Below are 15016 nucleotides of genomic sequence, written 5' to 3' on the forward strand. Positions count from 1 at the left end.
TTAGGAATAACAAACATTTATTGAGAAATGGAAAGTAACAAGCCCCTCCATCCCACAATGCCTTTCTCTCCTAAACAAGACACAAAGAAGTAATGGAAGGGAGCAGGGGACATGAGGGTTGGCCCATCTTCTTTTCTGTTTCCCAAAATGACATTCTGAAATGCAGGAGGGGTAAACGCCCCACTCCCCAAAGTACCACATGGCCAGGAGGGTGAGGCTGACTCAGTTGAGTGTGCCATCACTGCACGCCTGGCTCAAAGAGAGTAGGGGACAGGAAGGGCCTCAGCCATCCCTCCTCTATACAAAGCAAAAAGCATGCCAACCGTTCCCAGTGGCAGAGAAGTGAGGCCCTTTTGTCTAGGGGTGTTCTCTTGGGCCAGGAAGGGGTAAACACAGAGGAATGTCTTCCAGTTTCTGAGAAGAGTTAAGTTTGTACCCATCTAGAAGGGTTTAAGAGAAGGAGGCTTCTTTAGATGTGGACACCCCAGATGTCATTCCTGGATTCCTTTGCTGGGCAACCTCAGAGCTGAAGGGCTGATTCTGACTCAAAACACCCTTCCAGCTGGGCAGATCTAACTCAGGAAAGAAGAATTAGTTGAAGTTCTCTTTCCTGGGCTAGCCCTGAATGGGTCACCATGCCTCAGCTTCCTTTCCTTCCTCAGCTTGTCCCTTTACAGCACACACTACTGATAATGTGCGCCCTTAGAATCCTGCTCCAGCTATGACAGCTTAGCATCTTCTGTCCCCACTGTCAGGGGACTACTGCCCAGCTCTGGAATGCTGCTACTTGACACTCGGCACCTGCCTAAGTCCTACACTAACAATGTAGGAGTACACTTTACCCAGTAACCCACCAGCTTGCTTTGTAGCCTGGCTCTACTCAGACCATTCATCAATGTGGGTCACTTACACTAGCAGAGAAAATGCCCTGGTGGCAGCTGCACTTTGGGCAACCCTGACTGCTGTTCTGTAGATAGCCGAAGCCAGAAAAGCAGAGCCAGAGCCAGCCAATGGCTTTGATTCAATCAGTCTTCCCCAAGTTCTCTGTGCTGCAGCCCGGGGTAGAACCTGGAAAAAGGCTCAACCAACTTGCAGCTGGCACTGGCACCAAAGCCAGGCTTTGATGCTGCCCTATCAGGTGAGAACCAAGAGGGCTAATAGGCACAGGTCCCTTCCTTACTCCCATACGGAAGCTCAAAGAACTGAGCCAGGGCCTTTGGCACAACACTAACAAGGGGCCATGAACTCTGGGACACTGTCCAAAACAGCACAGGCAGCCAAGAGCAGGCAACACAGCTGCCCTACCTGCCCGTCATAGGGCTGCACATTAGCAGTCAGTCCTGGAGATGACAGTGGTGAGAACACAAGAAGCCAGTGACCTGATGCAGCCCCCTGGCTGACTGAGTGCCCACAGAATGGCAGGAGGTCCCATTCATTTCGTTTTGTTTGAAAACTTCAACAGAACAAGAAAACTCTTGAGAACAAAACATTAAAAAAAAAAAAAAGCACTTTCCAACATGCTCCTGCACTGTGTCCCATGGGGCCACAAGGCCACCCAGGGAAACAGTGCACCATTTCTAGGGAAGAAATCAGCTAGGGGCCGAGGATAGGGGAGGCACACGGACAAACACAGCCTACCTTGGTGATGAATGGAGGAGAGAGGAAACCTACTACAGAAACGTAACACACAGAAGGGCAAGGTGTAGAACAACACAGAAAGGTGGGTCCCGTCCAGCGAAGAAGCTCTCCCTGGTACCTTGTCCCTTGCTCAGGGGGCTTCAGTCCGACGGCCCAGCCCGTTGGTCTCAACTTTGCCTTGGGAAACAGAGCCACCCTCCTCTGCCCTGTTTCTGACTGCCTCGATCCCCTCCTCAAAGTTTAATTTTGAATTCTGTGGGTTGTGTGGTCACAGAGGCCCCCGAGGACTTGAAGAGTGCTCTGAGAATGGTGTCAGGGTCCACTTCGGCAGGAGGGTTGGAAGAGACAGGATTGCCCCTCCGCGGCAGCTCACTTTCCTTTTTCACTGAGGGGCTGTCACTCAACCGCCTGTGAGAACAGACAACCCAACCCCCGTCAGTGTCAGTTTCTACCTAGGTGGTGCTGCGTCCCACTGAGTGTCGGCTGGGAGCTGGGCATGGAGCTCAATGCTATCCACACCCCTCTCTCACCTCACCTTATTGGAAACTGTTACTTTTCTTATTTATTATTAAAAACAAAACAAAACAAAACCTAGCTACAGCCTTCTAGTGCTCCAGTTCCACATTTGGAAACACTCCATCTTCTTCTGGGTGGTCAAACAAGGACACATATTACACAATCTTTCAACTCTCACCTAAGTCAATTGCATTAATTCTGGTTAGTCCAATGATGAATTTATCAGATCATAAAAAACTTCAATATTTTAACTTTTAAATTTCAAATACATATGTATATGTATGTATCTATGCATGTGTATACAATGCTCACAGATGGTTTTGAGCTGCCCAACCTTCCTGGGTCCTCTTGTAAGAGCAGTATACACTCCTATTACTCAACTGTCTCTCTAGTCCCTTCCCAAAACATTTGTAAAGCACAACTTACTTCTGGGGAGGTTTTACAGAATTTGTCCAATCACCATCTACTACTTAGGTTCAGATCCTGCCTCTGCATGTCCAAGTCTATTCTGGGCCTGCCTGGCACAATTCCACCCTCCTTGGTAGGTCTCAGCTTCTTCTTGGGTATATTTCCTTTTTCAAGAAAAATTCTATTCTGCTAGCCTTAATATTCTATGCACCTCAGGCTCCAAAAAGTCCTCAATAGTGAGCCAGGCACATGTGCCTCAACACGGTCATTCCAGGGAAGTGCAGTTACTTTTCTTTACCATGAAGATGGCAGTCACACAAAGCAGACGTGAGAGCGTGCTCTCTACTTCCCTCCGAGGTGCTGGACACTATCATATTAATCAGGATGAGACTGTAATCAAACCCTGGAGACATTTTGAGACAAGCCACTTGGTTCTAATTCAAGCATCCTGATGGACCAGTGAGCGTCAGAAAAGAGGTGACTGTGCAAAGTAAACGAGCAGGGATTCTGTCCTAGTCTATGCCCCTAGCACTTACAGCAGGATGGGTTGGTCTGAGGTGATGACATTCCCATTCATGTGAAGGTTGCACTTCATAGGTTGCCCTGCAAACCAAAAATGAAAAGGCTCCATCAAGAGACCTGTTTCTCCCTCATCGGAGGACAAGGATCCCCAACTCCATGACCCAGGGTCAAATTCTACCACTGGAGCTAGGCATGGTGGCACAGCTCAGACAGACATACTGAGACTCAGGCAGGATTCCAAGTTTACAGTCAGCCTGGGATACCTAGTGCAGAACATACAGAAGCTATCCAGCAGGTCTGGGGGTGCAGCTAACTGAGTGTGCATCCTACAGAGCTGTGAGGTCTGACGTCCACCTTAGATCACATCGAGTCTGTCACCCATTAGTCTCCCAGACTCTAACCTCGGGAAGGTGACTGAGGCATCTCTTCCCCAACTCCATGCTCAAATTTTTCTTCCTTTGTAAAATGTGATCACTAAGTATGGCACAATACTCTGAGAACAGCAGGCTTGGCTAGGGAGTCCTCAGCTATGCTAAACCAATGTTACTGCAGCCTCTGAAATCCCCAAGTAAAGTCTCTTTTCTGTAAAAAGGACAGAGCCTCAAGTACTTCATCAGAGCCACAGAAAGCACACCTACACACGCAGTCACTAAGGAAGAAACCCAAGAGTGTGAGGGAGCCTCAGGAATGAGACTGGGAAGCAAAAAGGCCAGACTTTGCTTTACAAGAGAGATGGTGACTGTGGGGTGGGGAAGGAATTATGCAGTAAGAAGCCACTCAACAAGTTTATGAGGCACACAGTAAACGTGGATGCTATGAGCCTGTGTGAAAAAGCATGTAATGTAAGGCTTCCCCTTTGTCTCAAAGGATCTGGAGACCGCACTCCTGCTCTGAGATACAATGTGCAAAGGGAACAGAGCTACCCAGGAGAGCATTTCTGTGCCAAGGAAAGTCGTTATTAACCTGACCCAGCTTTTTTTTTTTTTTTTTTTTTTTCCCGGAGCTGGGGACCAACCCAGGGCCTTGCGCTTCCTAGGCAAGCGCTCTACCACTGAGCTAAATCCCCAACCCCCTGACCCAGCTTTTTAATAAATTATAAGTGCACTGCAAACCCCTGAGCAACCACAAAGAGAATAACTCAATGCACACTGAGCCCATTCAAGAACCCAGAACTCTGATTACTAGGAGTGCTTGTGGGCAGGCACTGAGTCCTGCAACAGTGCATCTGGACGACGTGCACACTGCTGATGCCACACCCTGCACTACAGTGCCTTCAGGGTTTATCTCCCCTCCTCTCTCCAAACTAAAGGTTCTCAGCACCCCAGATGAGTTAGCAGTGCGCACTCTCAGTCTGTCATGTTTTGGTGAATCTGCAGTGCCTGGAGCTGCCTCAGGGTTATGACATCTGTCATGTGATACAGCAAGAAGCATCACAAGTGTGTGTTCTGGCTGCCCCACCAACCAGCCATATCTGTCTGTCTCTGGTGTACCTACTGCCCTGAAATACAACACTAAAATCAGATCAACTAATAACCCTGTAATGAGTTTAAGCTAAGTCCCAATTTTATAGCCTACGCTGTCCTGAAACTGTGCAGCCCAGGCTAGACTGTCTCAGACAGTGCTTAGGCATGAACTCCATGATTAGCTATGATGACACAGAGATGGTCACAGGAACCAGGGTTGCATGCTTAGGCAAGGCTGCCGTTAAAGGTGCAGTCAGAGCTGGAGCTCGGAGGGAGAATGTTTGCCTCTCATGTGAGGCCCTTAGTTTGACCGAGCACCGGAAAAACAAGTACCACAAAATGAAATAGAATTGAGCTGCCCTCATGGTGCCTGCTGTAATCTCAGTCCTGGGAGGCAGAGGCTGCAGTGCTGCTTTGAGTTTGTGTCAGGCTGAGCTACAGAGGGAGACCTGCTGTGTGCAAATAGACATCACAGCAACGTGTGGCCTTTTACAGGACAGGGTCCCTGGTCCTGATGCTTGTGCTTAACCCCATGTGCTGTCTGTCTAGCCTTGTGAGCATATGAAGAACCTTCACAACTCAGGATTAAAAAAAAAAAAACAAACCCCAGAATCCAGTTGGACAGTGGGACACACCTTTAACCCCAGCAATTGGAGACAGAGGCAGGTGGATCTGAGTTTGTGGCCAGCCTGGTCTACAGAGGGAGAGAGAACCAGGGCTACACAGAGAAACCCTGTCTCAAAAATTAGACATCTCTCTGGAAGACACAAATATGGCAGAGCAGCACGTGGGAAACAATGATCATCACCATTAGCCAACTGGGAAATGCAAACTGAAGCGCCGAGGCCATCTTCGCTTCTCTCTCTCCTTGCTTCTAGTATGGAGGGGCCCTGGTCCTCAGAAGGCCCTCAGCACACTCATCTTGAGCAAGAGGAAAAGGAGCGTGGTCCAGAGCTCCCAATGTGTGGCTTGACATAAAGAGGAAGCAGTGTACATCTCCCCTAGAAGCCAAGACCTCTGAGAACACTGGGTCCTAGCGTGGCGACTCAGTTTTCCCAGCAAGACCCTTTGAGAGACTCCTCCGTGGAGATGCCCTACTCACTGCCTCTTCCTGTTACCCAGAAGCCCTAGGAGGTGAGTCCCCCAAGATGTCTTTGTACCAATCTCGGAGGATAGTTTACCCCAAAAGCCCACTGCTTTAAAACAGAGAGGGGAGCATGATGGCGGCCTTCCCCTAACCTACCATCCAGACATCGGTTGTTGTACTTCTTATAAGCAGTGATGGCGTCATCCTTCTTCACAAAAACAACCTCTGCTACCCCAGGATGGACCAGTCGAGCCCGCTTGAGAGCTCCACACACACAGAAAAGCTCCTGCAAAGGACAAGTGAGGTTGGGAGGGAAATGCAGACTACTTGCCGCTCGCACTCTCCAAGAACTGCACTGCAGCCGCACACCCAGGATCTCAGGGCAGGTCCCTGTCTGCTAGTATTCTTTGCTTGCAGTACAAGTGACCTCCCGCAAAATGCTCTGCCCCAAGCTCTCCCTGTGCAGTTCAACAGTGATAACAATTATGGACCTTCAGAGAGCTGTGCTGGAACCACAGAGGGAACGCTGGGAAGCTCATCAAAGGCAGTGCTTAATGCAGCTGGGGAGGGAGACCGCTGCAACTATGGATGCTGGTGCCCCATCTGGGTGACTTACAGCCAAGGTTGCCTGATGAAGAGGCTCCCAGGACATGGCATGGGACTTTGAGCACTAAAATCAGGAGAATCCTAGCTAATTAGACACAGATGGCCAATGGGTGCTGCCGTCTACCGGCTGAGAGAGCACTACTCTCAGGTCGTGTCCCCCTCCTAGCTGGCTTCCTGTCACAGCCTTTGGGATGCTGTGTGGCATTAACTACGAGTGTGAGCTACACACTCGTCAACTGAAATCATCTTTAAGGAGTGCTCTGTATGTGCTGTCTTCACATGCAACCACTGCACTTCAGTGACAGAGGCAGAGGCCACAGAGGGTACACCATACGAAGATGGAGGAGAGTGCAAACCAGAACTTAAACCTGAGCTCAAAGTTGTGAGGCAGGGGAATCTCTGTGAGTTCAAAGCCAGCCAGATCTACAAAGTGAGCCCAGGACAGCCAGGGTTCTGTTATACAGAGAAACACTGTCTTGAAAAACCAAAACTAAAACCAAACCAAATAAAAAACCTTACCCTGAGCATGACCATCCTTTGAGTTCCAGAAAATCATTAACTGACATGGTCCTAGAAGCCTGTACCACAGAAACAGCCTGTGACTAAAAGGTCGGGTGGTCCATGATGGTACTTACAACTATGTCCTCCTCTGTGACTCGCGGGTGCAGATTATTCACAGTCATCTTGGTGCCTTCCAAGGGGCTAAGCACAGGCTGCCAGGGATAAGCATGTGACACGGTGTCAGAAAGTAGCATGCGCCCCTACAGAACTCACTCCAGACAACTGACCAGGAAGGCACAGCAGAAACCCCATTCAGAGTGCATCCACCTTAGCAGGCATCCTGGATAGTAGAGGCCAGGAGACTCCTGTACTTCCTAGGAGACACAGGCCCTTCAACCCAAGCTTCTGCATGGAATGCTGCCCATGTATCTAGACCCAGTCAGAACAAATGCTGTAGGTTTAAATTCTGAGAGGCCCAATATGCCATCCCCTCATGGTTCTCAGCACTCTCTTCTGGGACCCTCAAGCCACATAGTGTCATCTCTCTACAAGGGTCCTCATTGCCAGCAAGCTAAGGCAAGGGTCCAAGGTACTGGTTTATTCACTGCAGAAAGGAGCAGTGACATCCATGCCTCAGCGTGTCCTGAGGCCCTTCTAGGGCACACATACAGCACACTGACCCCTAACACAGGCTGACACTCAGCTGTAGCCTTCCTTACCTCGGCAGGTGGCAGCTCTTTGGGAAGCTCCTCCTTGTTCACCAGTGTCCGGGACATGTTGGTCAAGGCTTTGGTTCGAACAGAGGAGGGGAGAACAGGAGCGGTGTAGGCATCGTTCTGGACCACTTTTGTGAGAGGGAGGGTCTTGGACATGGAGAGCTTGGGACTACTCATTCCAGTCTATACAAACAAGCAGAAAGAGTCTGAGATACCAGAGACACAGACCACTGTCTGAAGAGATGACAACAAGCTAATGCAAGACCCCCAAAGCCTCAGTCCAAGCACAAAGGGTAGGGCAGCTAGTACCAGCCATGCACACTAGGGAGGAGCAAGGGAAAAGCATAGACCACGCAGGGACCAGAACCCTTGCTAGGAAACATAGAAGCCACTTCCCATAGCACTAGTTCTTGCTTAGCAAGAGAATTTCATACAGATGTAACCAAGAAACTCACCAAGAGCCAGGAAAGGTTCAAGGTAACTCTACCCTTCCTTCTTCCATTGCCCCTGCCCCCTGCCTTACTTAGTAAACAACCTGTCCTGACCCCACCCACCCACCCTTCCCAAGTAACCCTACTGTTCCTTTTTTTCCTGTTTTTGTTTTTTGCTTTAAAAGGCCTTTGTGGTACCTGCTGAGGGTCTGGCCACGTCTCGAGTGGATTAGCCTGCGGTAAATAAACTGCTCCTGCCTGACATGTACCACCGTCAGCCGTGACCTGAGACTCAACAGCCACAGGCTCACTTACAGCTGGTCAGAAGGCCAAAGCCTGAGCTCAAGCTCGTTCCCCCATAAATGGCTTCTACTTTGATGGAAGGATTGTCAGCTGGCAGACAGCTGAACACAGACCCTCCTTCATTCTTTACTGATTAATCTTTCTTTCCTGTGCATTGGTGTTTTGTTTGCATCTATCGTCTGTCAGATCCCCTTTAACTGGGGTTACAGATGGTTGTGAGCCACCATGTGGTTGCTGGGAAATGAACCCAGGTCCTCTGGAATAGCAGCCAATGCTCTTAACTTTTGAGCCATCTCTCCAGCCCCTAGGAACTCTTAGGAAGACACAGAACTCCTAGTTCTGAGTCTCTGACCTGGCCATGTAGAGGCACCATGCAGTCATAGCCTCTGTAGCTCCCAGACTGTAAAGACAGGCTGCAGAAACTGAGCACACACACAGACCACAGAACTGAGGGTGTGATTCCTTGGAAACAGAAACTCTTCACACTGACTTGTCTAATTACTGGAAAGGCCACTTCCCTGACATGTTCAACCTCACGAGCACTGTGAGACCTTGATTAGTACCCAGGAGACGGCATCACAGCTGGGGTCCCGGCCAGAGCTCAGCCTCTGCAGCAGGACCTTCCTCAGACTCCCACGCTGCTTTCTCACTTCTCCGTGTGATGTCTGCGGCACCCTTACTGATGCAGTCCAACTTTCTTGACTCCTGGTAAACTTACACTGCTTACAGTTCAACCAGTTGTTGTACTGTCACAGCAGCAGGAGATGGACTAAGACACAATTCCCTTCAAGGGACTCAAACCAGCCCCTAGGACTGCAGCTCTTCCTGTCACTGCTGTAGGACCTTGACAGCCCAGTCTTAGCAACATTAAAACAAAGGAGCTGGCCAGTTACAGCTCTAAAAAGCTTATAGCCCAAATCAGTGATTGTCCACAACCTTATCCATCCACTTGATCTGATGTGCAGAATGCAGCAAGGAAAAGGAAAAATCGCCGTACCGTGTGGTGAATAAGGCTGCCCGGGGCTGCAAACTTCATCTGCTTAGTAGGAATGGGTGCTACAATGTCATCATCTTCATCCAGGTCATACAAATTCTGAGGATAAAGAAACAGTAGCTGGGCTAGGGATGTCGCTCAGCAATCCCTAGCACCCTGAAATAAACAAATCAATTAGTTGGATAAACGCTAAAACGGCATGCAGCCCCTCAACACGTATCTGAAACAAGAGCAGAGCAATGGCTGCTGAAATGAACAAGGACTTAGAAAGGAGTACAACACATAAGTACTGGGGTCGAGAGATGTGTGACCCAAGTCCCCACAGGGGACTCCTACCACAGAACCCAGTAACTGCTGAGAACTACTTCTATGTATAGGAGCTCAGAAATTCCTTTTTGGTAAAAATCCGTGTAGCCCAGCTGGCCTGAAACTCAATCCTCCTGTCCCCAGTCTCCCAAGCACTTAACACATGGCAGAAATACCTTTTTATAGGTAGCAAATGTATATCCAGAATCTCTATATTTTATATTCAGTTAATGATGTAGTCTGAGGAAGGACTTCATCGTGAGATAAAGTATACTTACACAAACCTAGATGGTAAGATGGTACAGCCTAATACATAGCTAGTCTGGTACATGCCTCTGTAGGCAGTCTATCACTGAGCGCAATGTCACTGTGAAGTACAAGACTGTGTTATCAATTGGCTTGGAAAGTCATCCCAATGTCTGTTCTGTAGGAGTAAACCTAAACCCTACAATGAGTTTTATCCCAAAGATGTTCACAGCGTAGTATTTCTGTCTGGAAAAAATGTCAAATCAGTAGATTTGTTAAAGATGTTACTATAAATTTGAAACAAATTCTAAAGAAAAGATAAAAAAGAATGTTAAAAAATTGGGTGAGAACATAATCTCAATCCTACCCAGGTATTAAACAAAAAGTAGCAACAACAAATGAAGAACAAGAAGGTTGGAGGAGTGGGTCAGTGGTCCAGTACTTGTCCAGCCCGGTAAGGCCCTGAGTTCCACTCCCAGCACATCAAAACAACAATGGCCACAAAGTGGGCTGGAGGGATGGCTCAGCGGTAAGAGCACTGGCTGCTCTCTCAGCTCCCAACACCCACATGAGGGGTTAACTCCAGTTCCAGGGACCTTCTTCTGACTTCCATAGCAACAGGCACACATGCAGCACACACACACACACACACACACACACACACATACATACATACATACAAACACTGATACATTTTAAAAACAAACAAACCTCCAGGGGAGCTCCAGCAGAAAGTCAGCAGTGTCTGCTTGGTGAAGAGGCACATGAGGGTGCTTTTCTCCGTTAGACACATGCAGTGTTTATAACCTCTATTTGATTTTCCTGTTTTCTACTGCCCTTTGTGCCTCGCCTCTCTCAGTAACAAGTTTCTTCTCAGAGGCTGGAATGTAGCTGCTTAGATGGTAAAACACAAAAGCCCTGGTTTCATTCACGGCACAGCGTACCACAAGGGGGAGGCAGGAGTATCAAATGATGTTCATAATGAACTAGAAACCAGCCTGACTACATGAGACCCTGTCTCCAAAAAAAAAAAAAAAAAAAAAAAAAAAAAAGTTTCAGAGCTGGAGAGATGGTTCAGTGGCTAAAAGCACTGACTGCTCTTCCAGAGGTCCTGAGTTCAAGTCCCAGCAACGCATGGTGGCTCACAACCATCTATAATGGGATCTGACTGTGACAGTGTACTCGCATATATAAAATAATTATTTTTTTTTAAAGGTTCTTTTTGGAGATAAGGTCTCCCCTATGTAGCTGAGGCTGTCCTAGACATTATGACCCTCTTGGCTCTGCCCCGGTGATTACACATACGCCATGCCTGGATTAAGAAGTTTCTTTCTTTTTTTAAAACAAGGTCTCATTTTGTAGCCCAGGTTTTCCTGAATTCACTATATGGCCCAGGTAGGCCTCAAATTAATGAGCTCTGAGACAACCTCTAAGTACTGAGCTTACAGGTATGAACCACCATGTCTTCTAAGGGGCTTCTGCTTCTTTTTCTCACTATGTAGATCAGGCTAGCCTCAAACTCACAGTCTCTGATCCCTAAGCTCTAGGATTAAATATGAGTGCCAGCACACCCAGCACAAATTCTTCTTAAAACTCACAAATTCCAAAGTGAAAACCTTCTGGTCCTTTGAAATAGGAGCCTTAGGCCAGTCCTCAGTCAATCTACCCTAACAGACCTCATCAAAGCAAAATGCATGCATACATACTCACACGTGGGTACCACACACACTCATTCTACCTGTTTGGCCTGGTGGTTATTGACAACATTGATCCTCATTCCAGCAGGATGGGCATGAAGTGGCACCATGGCCTTTTGCTGTGGAACCTAGAAACATCCGGTAGTCACAATCCATCCCAGAGGGTTCATGTGCACTCTAAGTAGGTCAATGAATTTAAAACAGGCTGGCTTAGACAGGTATCAGCAAAGGTCATGCAGTAAGGACCCGAAGAGCTCAATGAACTTGGCTCAGTCAACAACTGGTGCTGCTGCTGTTTGTTCCCCGGTCACAAAGCTAATACAGTTAGCCTTGCAGTTTCCTCTCCTCCTGGGACAGTGGTTGTTTGGGGCAGCCAAGGCACTGGACAAGCAGTCAGGTCTCCCGGGCTCCTACCCTGGTCCTGGACTGACTGGCTGATTGAGTAATGTCAGAAGCACTACTTCACACTTCTTACACACTCTCTTTTCAAGACTGAAATAGTAATTCTACAATTTGAGTGAGGAGTAGACAACTTGTCTACAACATGCTTTCTGCTCTCCCCGTCTTCTTCTCTACTTCGTTCTCACTTTGGAAAGTCAGTTCATTCTTGTGGACCTCTCCTTCGAAAGGTTCCATGAGACTGTAATGTCCTCTATGCCTTTCTGAAGTCAGACCGTGCTGGACCAACACTTGGAGCAACTGCATGTTTACTATCCCCCAATTTCCCCTGCACACGTCTAGCTTCTCCCCGGGTTTCTGAAATGCTGGAGGAGAGCCACAACCTACCTGAATAGTTTTGGTGAGTTTCAGAGCGGGGGTCACAGTCCCAATGGGCGGGCTTGTGAATGTAGCAGGGGATCTCCTCTTCAAGCTGATCTTCTCCCGGGCATCAGCCACCTGGCGGGGCTTCTGGGGCACAGTGTTCTGCTGCTTTCGTGAGTTCAGCATCTCTCTGGCATCCTGTACTTTTCCTTTGATCCGAAACCGGGCATCTTTCTGCAAAAGCTTTTCCCGGGCATCTTTGACACCCAGCTTGAGCCGAGCATCTGAGAGGCCAATCTTCTGCCGGGCGTCAAATCTTTGCTGGAAGGTGGCTGTGCGAGCTGGTTGGCTAAGAAGACTATGCTGGATCCCAACTCGAGATCGGACGCCTCCAATTCCTGGTCTGACACTGAGCCTGCAAACATATTAAAACAGTAAGTGGATCTGGGGCTCAATAGCAGCCCATGGAGGAGAGTTGGGAGACACTGAGCAAAAAGCTTGTTCTGGAGTTTCCAGAACCCTGCTGGCACCCAAACACACAGAAACAAGTACTTCTTCTGTACCTCAGGCTTTTCACTTTGCCTCATAAACGGAACCACGGAGAACCCATCACCAGTTAAAACTGTTTGCTCCCTTGATCCTGCTTTTAGTCAACCCTTCATACACCTTGGAATATCTATTACTGTGCCTGCTTTCTGTGTGGAAGGAAGGCAGACCTGGTGAAGATGCCTCTTAAAACAAATGGTGCCTCTATGTAGGCTGGCGCCTCTTAGCAGAACTAAGGAGGCCAACCTGCAGGTCTCAGCACTCAAAAGGCTAGCAGAACGAAGATAAAGGTTGTACCAGCCACACAAGCAATGCTTGTAATCAGAGCATTTGAGATTGAGGTAAGAAGACTATTGAGTTTAAGGCTGGTCTGAACTAGACTGCAAAACACAGTTCAAAAAAAAAAATCTAAAGTAGAATTCAGCTCAGTAGTTAAGACTGTTACTCTAGCAGTGAACCTAAGTTCAGCTCTCAGTACTGGCATGGTTGGTGGTTGTGTGGTGACTTGAAAATGTATGGCTCAGGGAGTGGCATTATTAGGAAGTGTGGCCTTGTTGGAGTAAGTGTATCCCTTTGGAGGTGGGGTTTAAGACCCTTCTAGCTGCCTGGAAGACAGACTTCTAACTGCATTCAGATCAAGACTAGAACTCTTGTCTCCTTCATTACCATGCCTGCCATCTGAACCTTTATCTTTATCTGAACCTGATATCTTTATCTGAACCTGTAGGCAGCCCTGATTAAATGCTGTCCTTTATAAGAGTTGCCTTGGTCATGGTGTCTCGTCACAGCAATGGAAACAGTGATTGATACAGTAGTCTGCAACCATCCCTAACTCCAATTCCAGGGGATCCAATGCTCTATTCTGACCTCCAAAGTGCACATATATGGTGCAAACACATATATATATTCATATAAAATACTCATATACATGAAACAAGTTAATCTTAAAAAAAAAAAAAAAAAGCTGTTCAGTAACAAAAATATACAATTTCAGAATCTCCTAAAACTGAAAAGGAAGGCGAGAGATGGCGTGGTGGTTAAACGCACTTGCTGTTCTTCCTGGCCCAAGTTTGGTTCCCAGCACCCACACAAGGTGGCCTAAAACCAACACCCTGCAACTCCAGCCACAGAAGGTATGATGCCTCTTTCTAGCCTGCCTCTTCAGGCACCACATGCAAAGGTACATACATACATGCCTACACATAAATCAAAAATATCATTTCTAAAGATCAGAAATGAGCTGGGCAGTGGTGATGTATGTCTTTAATCCCAGCACTTAGGAGGGAGACAGGCAATTCGAGGCCAGCCTGATCTACACAATGAGTTCCAGGACAGCCAGGGCTACACAGAGAAACCCTGTCTCAAAAAAACAGGGGGGGGGGATATGAATTAAAGTCCATTAATCAGCCCTGTTCCTGTGGCCCACAGTGGTTGGAGTCCACATGCTCTGCTGAGTGAAGCACAGGAGTCTGCATGTTTCTCCTGCCTGGCCTTCCTACCTGCTCAACCAGCAGGCCTCTCCCCATTCCAGCCCATATAGTTTAAGCAAGCACTGCTAACTAAGGCGGGCGTCCTTTCTCAAGGTCTATGCCAGCAGCTCCTTACTCAGAACCCTCCTTGATTCTCCAAGACAACTTTCCTTTGTGCCTGTTACACCTGTTAATTTCCTTATTTCCTCTCCCCAACCCCAAGCTAGAAGGGGAGAAAGTGGTTCTCTCTTCCCTAGGACCCAGTACTTTAAAAGTAGTACTGTGAGCTGGCGAAGCTTCAGAAAGCCCTGTGGTACATCTTGAATACAGAGCTGTCAGACCCCACCCCAGCTGTGGAAGCCAAACTCTGGGGGATACACAGGCTGCATTTTATGCTGTATCAACAAGGCTGCCCCCTACTGTTTCCAGTTCACTGCTTGAGCTCCCAGAAGGCACCTCACACTGGGCAGGTCGCCAGTCACAAGGATCCTCCTCCTACCTGACTCTCCCCTCTCAAGTCGCTGGAGCAGAAGGGCCCACCTGTTCCCCGGCTAAGGACTGCACCCCAGTAATCCCAGCAGTCAACAAGGAGCCAAGGTGGGAGGATTATTAATTTGGTAACGGGGCTAGAGAAAAACCAATTTCACAAAACTCTACAAACCACCTGGTGGTAGGGGAAGAGTTACACTTCATTAGTTCCTACAAGAACTAGAAGGGTGGTTACTTACAGAATCAGGCAGAGTAACTTTAAGTTGGAAGGTGGTATTTGTTTGGTGTGGCTTTATTTTCTTACCCAAAGACCCAG

The 15016-nt window shown here is 48.1% G+C and overlaps 1 protein-coding gene across 2 annotated transcripts in view; it reads right to left on the reverse strand.

The window, feature by feature from the left end:
* The window catches only part of Poldip3 (DNA polymerase delta interacting protein 3), a 28822-nt gene continuing 13806 nt past the window's right edge, over positions 1–15016 (reverse strand). The window contains exons 2-9 of one of the 2 annotated variants that reach the window (XM_032918595.1): positions 12221–12611; positions 11476–11562; positions 9189–9284; positions 7461–7640; positions 6876–6953; positions 5791–5920; positions 3099–3165; positions 1–2046 (exon numbers count right to left, since the gene is read on the reverse strand). In XM_032918595.1, the coding sequence (XP_032774486.1) occupies positions 1872–2046; positions 3099–3165; positions 5791–5920; positions 6876–6953; positions 7461–7640; positions 9189–9284; positions 11476–11562; positions 12221–12611 (1204 nt within the window). In that variant the 3' untranslated portion in view covers positions 1–1871. The remainder of the gene's footprint in view (positions 2047–3098; positions 3166–5790; positions 5921–6875; positions 6954–7460; positions 7641–9188; positions 9285–11475; positions 11563–12220; positions 12612–15016) is intronic. The other variant, XM_032918604.1, reaches the window with a different exon arrangement.

Source organism: Rattus rattus, chromosome 1 (assembly GCF_011064425.1).
Source record: "Rattus rattus isolate New Zealand chromosome 1, Rrattus_CSIRO_v1, whole genome shotgun sequence".
NCBI lineage: Eukaryota > Metazoa > Chordata > Mammalia > Rodentia > Muridae > Rattus > Rattus rattus.